General features: G+C 56.3%; 1 protein-coding gene across 2 annotated transcripts; it reads right to left on the bottom strand.

Moving 5' to 3' along the window:
* Positions 1-781: 781 nt before the first annotated feature.
* DUSP15 (dual specificity phosphatase 15) lies at positions 782-9,729 on the bottom strand. Of its 2 annotated transcripts, XM_089896674.1 has the most exons (8): positions 9,566-9,729; positions 9,479-9,532; positions 8,672-8,706; positions 6,653-6,735; positions 4,544-4,593; positions 3,486-3,560; positions 2,179-2,350; positions 782-1,342 (listed from the first exon to the last, which is right to left on the bottom strand). In XM_089896674.1, the coding sequence occupies exons 1-8, from the start codon at positions 9,727-9,729 to the stop codon at positions 1,070-1,072; spliced, it is 906 nt and encodes a 301-aa protein (XP_089752800.1). In that variant the 3' UTR covers positions 782-1,069. The 2 variants fall into 2 exon arrangements, with proteins under 2 accessions (XP_089752800.1, XP_022448443.1); XM_022592735.3 differs by lacking the exon at positions 9,566-9,729 and having other exon boundaries at positions 8,672-8,705; positions 9,396-9,488.
* Between the last annotated feature and the right edge of the window lie 642 nt (positions 9,730-10,371).

A 10,371-nucleotide genomic window follows, 5' to 3' on the forward strand; every position in this document is an offset into this window, starting at 1 on the left:
TTAGTTTAGGAAAAATCAGCTCGGGTGACCCCTGTTCATCCTCAGAGTCAGTTTGCTGCTTTATGGGCTGCCCTGAGACCCTCCCTCCACAGTGGCTCCCCTGGCCTTTAAACTCTAGGTGGGGAGGGCCATTCCCACTAGCTGGGGGTGGATCCTCCTTGCCAATAACCTTCAAGACCAGAAGGAGCTGCTTCTTAACAACCATCATGGGACACAGAGTGTCTAGCTTCAAACCCAGCCTCCCCTACTCTAGCTGTGTGTCCTTGGGCAAGCTGCCTGACCACTCTGAGCCTCAGTTTCCTCCCTGAGGAGTAAGTGAACTCATTCAAGTAAAAAGTCAGGCACGAGGCAGGTACTACTACTATACCTTTACTAGCTAAGATTTGTGGATAGGGAAAGGAAAGGAGCTGGGGAGGAGGCGGGGGCGGGGCAGTGCTCAGGGAGGACAGGAGCTCAGCCAGGGGGAAAGGGGTTCAGAGAGGAGGAGCTGGTGGCCTTTTCAGGAGACCAGGGCTCCAGGGAGAGATAGGGGTGAGGGTCAGGGAAGTGGAACTCAGCCCTGCAGACTGCAGTTCACGGAGGGTGGCAGGCTCCTCAGGCCCTAGGGGATGCAAACCCCCTCCCATTCTTTTTTCCGGCAGGCTCCAGCCCCTGGCAGAGTCCTGCAGCCCTGCCTTTGCTCAATGAAGGAACGACTGGGAGGCGATCAGACAGGCAGCTTCTGTGTCTCTTTAATATCCTCCAGGCCCATCCAACTACCCCACCCACCCATTCCCACTCCCACCGCCTTTAATGGGAGGGGGGGCCGGGGGCACCCTCCTCCAGCCCAAGAACTAAGGCACCAGGTAGCTGCAGCAGGCCGGCCCAGACACAGAGCCACACACACAGATGGAGGACACACTGACCGCGGACGCAGACAAGCAAGGCGCGAAGAGGGGCAGGGGCGGGGATCAGGCCGCCGCGGGGCTCCCACAGGCTCTGGGCCCGTCCTGAAGGCCGTGGGAGGCGCAGACAATGCCCGAAGGGGACCGGTCGAGAGGCCGAGGGGCGCCACGGCGGGGCAGGATCCTCACTTGCTGCCTTTGCGGGACAGACACCGCGGGAGGCAAGAGAAAGTCTGCTTGACGCGCGCCAGCAGCGGCAGCTGCCGGTGGGCTTCCCGGGGCGACCGCGGCACCAGGCGCTGCAAGGTCCCTTCCGAGGCCGAGGAGCTGGGCGCGGGGGAAGAGGCCGCGCTCGCAGAGCCCTGCCGGCAGCGCGCGCACATCGGCAGCAGCGCGCGCACCTCCTCCTCGTCGCGGAAAGGGCTCTCCCCGAAGCGCTCCTCCAGCTGCCGGCGAAGCTGGGGTGGGGTGGAGTCGGGGTCGGTGCCGGTCCGCCGGCTCGGTCCCCTCCCCAATCCTCAGAGCTTCCGCTCTTCTTCGAGCTTCCCACACCTCGCTAAGCCCCTCCCGTCCTGACCATCCTCTTAGCGTCCCTTCTGCGTCCCCATCCCCCTAACTGAGCCCCTCTCCCTCCGAGTCCCTCCCCTCTCCCTGAATCCCCTTCCCCTTTGACACTCCATCTTCCAGACCTACTAAAGTGAGCCCCCCACCTGCACAGTGGGGGCCACATTAACCCCTCCCCACACTGCCCAACAACTCTACTCCAGCAGGCCCCCTTCCCTGCCTGCCTCTTTCCTAGTGCAGCCTTGCAGACAAGTCTCTGGGCAGCAGCCTGCCTTCCTGCACTGACTGCTTCTCTCTCTCATCTCTTGTTTGCGGGTGGGGGAGGGCGCGGCTCAGTCCTCGACGTCTCCATGTGCCATCTGCCCAGTGGGCATAAGAGAAGGAACTGCTTTGGCCTCATCAAGGACCCAGGGGTGGAATAAGGACTGGACATGTCTCCCCAGAGGAGTCAAATGTTCAAATGCCTTCAGGCTCCAGGTAGGCAGAGCAGGCAATGCTGGAACCTAGCCAGATTGAAGGGTCCATAATCAGGCCCACGGGTATTCAAATCCTAAGTTAAAAAGGAAAAGAAAACACCTGGCCGTCCAACCTAGGGGCTAGGTTAGCTCAAGAGCCACGAGTTCAAGACCCCAGAAAAATCTTCTGCCAGGTCTGAAGCACAGGCTAAATTCTTTCCAATCAGTGCTCAGCTCAAGTAAGAAGAGTTTCCCACCCCTGCCCCTGCCCCTACCTTCAGGGAACTGCCCCAGCCAAACTCTTCAAGCTGCTGCCTAAAGCCTGGGTTGGGGTTGGCGATGGGCCGCGTGGCCTTGATGGCTTCAAGCACGTCCCGCCAGCTCAGTCCTGTCACAGTCATCACATATGCCGTCACGATGGTGGTGCTTCGGGAGATGCCTGCAAAGCTGGGACATCCCACCCCAAGGCTTCAGGTAAGGCCCAAGCTCCTCCGTGTCCTCCAGGCACCCCATCCCCACTTCAGCTCTCCCACCCTTGCCTCCTGAGCTCCAACCACAAGGAACCTGCCAGGACCTGTCTTCCCACATCAGGCCTTTGTCTATGCTGTTCCCTCTGCCTGGCATTCACCCACATCAAAGGCCTGAGTGAAACATCACTTCACTCAATCGTTCAGTACACGTTTCCTGATCTGTGATTTTTCAGGTACTGGGGATATAGTGGCAAATAAAACAGACATGGTCTCTGCCATCCTGGGGCTTACAGTATGGCTGGGAGAGACGGACACTAACAAGGGAAACAATTTCAGGTGGTGGTAACTGCTTCAAAGATGCGTCCAGCGGCTAGGAGATTGTGTAAGAAGAGGTATTAATCTAGTGGAAGGGATGCAGAGGATTAGGGAAGGGGTTCGCAAGGAAGTGACATCAAGCTGAACCCTGAAAGACGGGTAAGGATTGTCAAGAATGTTCTGGGCAGTGTACAAAGACCATGTGGGTGGGATCCTGGTGGACTTGAAGAATGGGGAGATGGCCAGCACAGCTGGAGCAAGGAAAGGAGGAAGAGAAGGGGAGAGGCAGGCTGGAGGAGCCGTCCCTATGGCTGGGGCTCAGGCAGAGCTACCCTGAGCCAGGCGTAGTGAGAAGTTATGGAATGAATGAAATCAACAGGGCCAGGGGCCCTGCCTGGGACTCCCAGCCTGGGGCTCCTCACTGCCCTGTACTACTGCCTCAAAGGCTAGAGGGGAGGAGAAGGAGCTGGAACTACTGAAGGATGCTGGGCTACCTGCCTGACCTCACCTATTCCTCCCAATAGCTCGCCAGGTCAACATTCTTTTTTCCCATTTTACAGATGAGAAAGTTGAGTCTCAGGGAGAAATAGCTATCTGGCCATGGCCATACAGCTGGTAAGAGACAGAGCCTTGATCTGAGTCCTCCATCAGCCTGTCAGACGAATGGTGGACTGTCAGGCATTGTGACAGGCTGGAGAAGATCCATCGCAGGCTCTGCATTCCCCACAGGATGAGGGCATGTTCAGGATGGAGGAAGGCCACTCACTTCCCCTCCCCCCACTCCCCTCTTAACTCACCAGTGCACAAGGCAGTTTCCCCCATTGAGGCGGCAACAGTGGATGAAGTTGATACATTCTTTGAAGTGCTTTTTGCTAGAGAAGAAAGCAATAAGGTACAGAGCACTGGGCGGGGGGGACAGGTCTCCTAGGAGTTGTCCCCCTCCCCATTTCTGGGATGGCAAGAAACAGAGCCCTGGATCCTCAGGTCAGCCAGCACGTGCAGTGACTAGGGGCTGATACTATAGTACTGGTGGAGGTGTGTGTGAAGCAATAATGGTGGCGTTTCAGGAGGTGAGAGAGGCCAATGATGGCAAATCCCACCACAGAGGCAGGAGCACCTCTTCAATGGGTCCTGTGGATCCTATTTTCATGGAGGGTTTATCTTGACCTTTCAAGGAAATAGGTGCGAGGAGTCCCACCCCTCTGGGGTCTGCAAACAGAGCACCTGGGGACAATAATGGTCAACAACAGGGTTGGGAGCAAGAGTCCCAAGGGGCAGGAGTGTCTGTCTGGGTCCCTCCCAGGCTGGGGTGTACTACTGCTAATAACATAAACCAAAATCCTGCTTTCTGAGCCCTCATTACACGCCAGGCCCTGTCCTAGATCTTCAACCTGTGCTATCTGATCTTTGACAGCCTCCTTGGTGCTGATGGCCCCAACCCCTCACACACCCATTTTCTCTCTCAGAGAGGGGAAGTGATTTGTCCAAGGTCAAACAGCAAGTAAATGGCAGAGCCTGGCCTGAACCCAGATGCCTTAACTCCAAGGCCAGGAACAGGCTGAGCCTGACCCTTTCAAATCCACTGGGGCGTCTGAGCCTGAGGGACAGGGTGTTTTCTCCATTTCATAGCCAAAGAGACTGAGCTCTGGGAGGTTAGGGCTTGGCCAGCGGCATAGGCAAGGGTGTGGCTGAGACAGAGTCCAGGTGGTCTGGGAGAACACCTGTGCTGGGGTCTCCAGGACAGCTTTGTGGCCTGAGTCCTCTCTGTCCTCCCTCAGACCACCTCCCACCCTCCCTCTTCCCACCACATGAAGCAGCTGTCTGTCCATCTGTCAGCCCATCCAGAGGAACTTACATGGGTACCTCAGGGGCGTCGGCCACTGAGATGCGAAGGTAGGTTATGTCCTGCAAGTACAAAACACACATGGGCAGCCTGCACCCCAACCCCAGCCTGGGCCTCCCAAGCACCTCTCAACCTTAGGCCAGTTCCTGCCCCTCTCTGGGCCACTGTTATTGTCTCTGTCCAAAGAGGGTAGACACCTCCTCTGAGGGCCTCCCAGGTCTGACCATCTGTGGTTCCAGAACCTTCTGAGAAGATGGTATCCTAACCCCATAGCTGACTTGGGCACAAAGACTTGCCAAAAAGGATTCAGGGACCTTTTATTTAATAGCTGGGAAAGGGCCACTTAACTTGACTCCCCTCCATAAAAGGATTACAAAATTACACAGTAAGAAGGGCAAAGCAGATTTTATTCTCTTGAAAAGAAACAAGAAATATGAAGATTAGTTTTAGTTTATGAATTGTGGTTATAAAACTCTGTGCTAATTATTAAAATAATCAAGGAATGAATTGTCAGGAATTTCTCCAACAAACTTGCTACCACATCTTTCACTCCACGCCTAACCTTCACACAAGATCTTAAAGACGAGTCCTGCCCACATTCCAAGAATCACTTTTCTCAGGGAACTCTCTCAGTCCTTTGATATTCAAATGGCTCTTTTCAAGGGACTGGCGCACCTCCAGCCAGTGACTAAGTGACCGCCTGGCTAGGTCCTCATCTGTTAGTGGCTTTGTGTGAGATTCCAGCCCTTCTCTGTAACTCACTCTCCCCAAGGTCACACGAGCCTGCATCTTTTGCAAGGTTCGCAAATTCGCTTTGCAACACATTTGGCCTTGGATTTGCAGGGCATTATCAAACCCTGACTGGTAAATTCACTGATGGATGGGGAGGGAGAAGAGGGCAGGGCTGCCGGAGCAGGGACTCATTTTGCCAGTAGTCATTTCATTAGTAAATATAGTCATGCCTAGACAACCTTCCCCAGGCACTCTAGTGACTTGCATACTCCAAATACTCCAAAACAAGCCTGCTCTATAAAGCAAAATCAGACTCCATTGACCTGGAAATTTCTTCTAGTGTCTCTGTGACACTGAGAACCACAGATTATTGGAGGTAGCTCTTAGAGACCATCAAATCCAACACAAGGGGAAACTAAGGCCCAGAGAGGGCGAGGACCCTGCTCAAGGGCACACAGCAAAGCTGTGACAGAACCCGGTCTGGATCTCAGATCTCCAGAGTCCCTTCCCACCCACAGTTCTCTCCCGTCGATGGGTGAGCCAGACTCTAACAGATAAAGAGGAAAGGGCTCTGTTTATCGATTGAGAATATGATTAAGTTTGTTATTATGTCAGCTATAATTTGTTGAGCGCCTATTTTGTGGCTCTCAACAACCCAGTGAGGTAGGTACTGTTATAAAATTCCCCTTTTACGGATCAGGCAACTGAGGTCTAGAGAAGTGAAGTCCTGTGCCCAAGGTTACAGACAGAATGTGGTGAATATGTGAACTCAGAGCTCCTGACTCCAGCACATGTGGTCTGGATTTCCTACTTCCCTACTCTAGGTCATAACACCCTCACCCCGTCTTTTCCAGGATTCGGTAATACCAGCTCCAACCCTCCCCGTGGGGGCCGTGCTGTACAGTGTGCAAAGCATCTTTACCATATCACAGTCCCCTGGGGGCAGATAGGGCTGAGGGATCAGGGGCCCAGACAGGTGAAATCATAGCCCCAGGTCACAAGCGAGACACAGAGCCCAGAAACATCTATGTGGAGTCATCTATTCAGTTGGACAACGGGAAGCCCCTGTGGGAGACTTTTTAAGGTTTAGTGTGAGGCCTCTGGAGCCAGATGGCCTGTGTTCAAATTCCAGCTCCTTAGCTTCCTGGATGTGTGACCTCAGGCAGGTTACTTTACCTCTCTGGTCCTCAGCTGCCAAAGAGGGAGCAAATAGGGATGCTAATGTAAAACAGGCCAGTTTTTAAGCAAATGAGTTAGCATATGGGTCAGGAAGGCCTGTGTGCCAGTAGAGGATCTGGCACGTTGTAGGTACTTGATAAATGGGTGCTGTGGGGGTCTGAAACCCCCCTTCCCACCCATGTGCAGCTCTGGGATGCGGGTAAGGCTTACCTGCAGCAGAGGCTGGGGTGACTCGTGGATGGAGATGATGTGTGTGATCTTATTCCGGCCTAGCTGATCCGTGTCTTTGGCGTCTGAAAGAAACAAGGATGCTTGAGCCAATCTGGCAGGTGTGACCTATATATTCCGATGGCCAAGTGAGGCGGGAGCTCACTGCCCCACTCTCCTGCTCAGCCCGCCCTCTCCACCTTGGCCCACCCTCTGCCGGCTCCCTGCTCCTTCACCACCTCTTGCTCCCAGCATGACAGGTCCTGTCACACCCCTAAGCTTCAGTCTCTCCACTGGGGCACCCACAGGTAACAGCCCAGCACCTCCCCAGCCTTGCCCCTGCTGTTCTTTCCATTGCAAACACCCTTCTGTGGCATATCCTTCACCAGGCCATTCTTCTAGGAATCTTGACTACAGAAGGGTTAACTCACACAGAAAGCTGTGTGTAGAAGATGGTTCTCTGCACTGCTGCTTATGACTGTCAACACATCAGAAACAGTTAAAAACGGGAACTGGGCTTCCCTGGTGGTGCAGTGGTTAAGGATCCGCCTGCCAATGCAGGGGACACGGGTTCGAGCCCTAGTCCGGGAAGATTCCGCATGCCATGGAGCAATTAAGCCCGTGTGCCACAACTACTGAGGCTGCGCTCTAGAGCCTGCGAGCCACAACTACTGAGCTCGCATGCTACAACTACTGAAGCCTGTGCGCCTAGAGCCCGTGCTCCACAACAAGAGGAGCCACGGCCATGAGAAGCCTGCGCACCACAATGAAGAGTGGCTCCCGCTCGCCGCAACTAGAGAAAAGCCTGCGTGTAGCAACGAAGACCCAATGCAGCCAAAAAAAAAAAAAAAAAAAAGGAACAAACCACAAGGGGACTGGATAAATAATGGTATATTCATACTTGAATACTGTGCAGCCACTAACAAGATCTCTGTGTGCTGATGTGCAAGGAAGCCCACAATATATTATTAAATGGGAAACACAGGTTACAGAACAGCAAGCAGAATAGGCCTCCATTTTTGTTTTAAATATTATATCTATATGTACAAAGATACATGAAAACAACCCAGGGATATACCTCCCACAGCTATCAGTAGCCATCTCTAGGGGCTGGATTTCCAGTGCATGCAGACCTTTTATAATCGAAGTAAATAACACTCGATCTCCACATGCCCACTTTCTCATTCACCACATTTACTGAGTGTTTACCATGTGCAGCCTTGGCTGGGCATGGCATTGTGGGGTCAATTTCATGGCTCCTGCCCTCATGGGCCTACACACTTAAAGGGGATTCAGACCTTACTTACCATAAATATTCAGAAGTCGGTGTGGTGTGAGCTGCTGAGGGAGCTCCCGGGAGGAAGGCACCAGGGTTTAGGAAAGTGGGGCCCCTAAGCCCAGAGTGAGACAGGAGTGGATGGGGAAAGCTCTGCCCCAGTGCAGATGCCCCTCCCTCCCTAAAGCTTTCTCTGACTCCACAGATGGAAGTGACTTTTCCTGCCTTGGGTCTCCCAAGCTCCGGACCAGCCTTTCTCTTAGCCCAGGCCTGGGACAGGCGGAGTGCTGTGGCCTTGGGATGGAGCGGGCAGTGCTCACCGGTGACGTTTCTGATGTAGCGTCCAGTCTCTAGAGACCTCTCCTCTGAGGAGGAGGTTGTGCCAGGAAGCCTTCCCAGCTTCCCAGCTAGAAGCAACACCTCCAAACAGACCTCAACCCAGAACCTCAGGGCTGGCAAAATCCTTAGAGGCGGGGGTGGGCCTTGTGCTGTGGGAGAGGCTGAGGCTCAGAGCAGGTGCAGCCTTGCCCAGTGTCCAGTGTTCTGAGCCCTCTGTACTGGGGACGCTCCTCCACCCACGTCCCCCTTAGTCTTCATGAGTTCTTTCCTCCTCCCAGCCTGGCATCGCTTCCCTGCCCCCGGCCCCATTCCTGAGCGTGTCCAGGGTGCGTGGGCCGGAGCATGAATGGTGGACACAGGCCTGGGACACAGTGCCATGGCCTTGGGACAGAGTGGGCGGTGCTCACCAATGAAGTTTCCGAGGTAGAGTCCAGGAAGTACCTACAGGAGAGACAGGCCGGGGTCAGCCGGGTAGGGGTGCATGCAGCCCCTCTCAGTCCCATGAAGGGCGTCTGGCCCTCAGGACTCAGGGAGCGATCACCCCCGTCTTGTGGGCCTGGATGCTCTATGAGTGATGTCTGGGGAGGGCAGCAGGGGGGCATCAAGGGAGGCCAGCCTGGGTAGGGGGAGAGGAAAGAGGAAAGAGGGGCACAAAGACCTAGGGAAAGAGGGTGGGAGGAGCACAGGGGGGTGGCAAAGGGAGAGGTGGACTTGCTAAGGTGGGTGGTGGGGAATTCTGAGGAGGTGGGAAGGCAGGGACAGATGGGGGTCGTGCCTTGGGGTGGGGGATGGGGAAGGATAGAGAAACAGCATTAGAGAGAGTCCAGGGAGACAGAGACACATGGAGACAGAGAAAGGGACTCAGGAAGAGATCGTCTGGGGGTGACAAGAGTGCCACAGAAAGACACAGCAAGAAATACAGAGTCACAGAAACTGTCAGAGACAGAGACACAGAGAGGCAGAGGCAGAGAGAGATACCGCCCCAGAGAGACAGACAGAGACGTACGATCTCAGGGTCCCAGGGAGACAGAGAAATAGACAGACAGACCGCCAGAGCCAGAAGGTCAGAGGCGGGCGCCCGGCCGGCGCTGGGGCCGGCCAGGTGCGGGCTGCGCCATCCCGGCCCCCTACCTTGGTCATGCCATTCCCCATGATCCCGGGGGCGGGGATCCGGGCGCACCCCCAGCTCGCCACCCGCTGAGCGCAAGGGTCACAGCTGCCCTGACGGCCCGGGCCCGGCGCCTGCAGCCTGGCGGGGATCGGGGGGCCTGGTGTCCGCAGCCTGGCGGGGATCGGGGGGCCTGGCGTCCGCAGCTCGGCCCAGCCCTGCCCAGCTGCCGCCGCCGCCGCTGCCGCCGCCACCGCCCGCCGACCCCCGGCCAGGGAGGGAAATGCTGGAGCCGCCGCCGCCGCCGCCGCCGCCGCCGCCACCGCCGCTGCAGGCTCCTCCTACCCCCTTGGTCATGTGGGCCGCCCCCCCACCCGTGGGTCGCGGCGGGGGGCTGGACAAAGCCCCAGTGTGCCGGGCCCGGGGCCCGCGGGACAACGGCAGCTTGTTGGGGCCGCGAGGGGCCTCCACCTCCGGAGGTGGGGGGGGGGCGCTCCCCCCACCCTGGCACCGTCAGGCGCGGGCGGGGCGGGGGCGGAGAGAGCCCCCAGCCGCGGGCTCAGAGACTCGGAACCCAGCTCCAGCTCTGCCCGGCCCTCCCTGCGGGCCCTGGGGCGAAACGCCTAGCTCCTTCGGCCTCGGTTTTCTAGCGGAAACGTGATGGGGGCTGGACTTTGATCTTCAGATTCTGTTTGAGACGAGAAAAGTGGGTAATTCCTTCCCTTTGTACATCTCCCTGCTCCGCCCCCCATGCAGGCATCTCACCAGCCAACCATCCTCCTCCCCCACTCTTGGAGCCAGTCTGTCCTCCCATCCTCCACTCCATCCATTCACTGTTCCGTCTGTCTGGTCACTCATCCAGCCATCCTCCCATCTCTTCCTCCCACATATACTTTGGCCTCTGAGGGTAGTGCCATCTGGGTCAGCTCTGCTGGGACCAGGCATAACTCTGCTTAGGGGCCCCAGTAAATCAGAGGTGCATGTGAGGAGAGGGAGATG

The sequence above is a fragment of the Delphinapterus leucas genome, chromosome 15 (genome assembly GCF_059928025.1).
Source record: "Delphinapterus leucas isolate spDelLeu-1000000601 "Yukka" chromosome 15, BTC_Dleu_Yukka2, whole genome shotgun sequence".
NCBI lineage: Eukaryota > Metazoa > Chordata > Mammalia > Artiodactyla > Monodontidae > Delphinapterus > Delphinapterus leucas.

Excerpts from the sequence above, each read along its gene's own strand:
- DUSP15 (XM_089896674.1), bottom strand. The coding sequence starts at position 9,729 with ATGACCAAGGGGGTAGGAGGAGCCTGCAGCGGCGGTGGCGGCGGCGGC. Across the intron at positions 4,594-6,652 it reads CACCCCAGCCTCTGCTGCAG|GACATAACCTACCTTCGCAT; the intron begins GTAAGCCTTACC and ends TTGTACTTGCAG. Across the intron at positions 1,343-2,178 it reads GCTGGGGCAGTTCCCTGAAG|CTTCGCCGGCAGCTGGAGGA; the intron begins GTAGGGGCAGGG and ends ACCCCACCCCAG.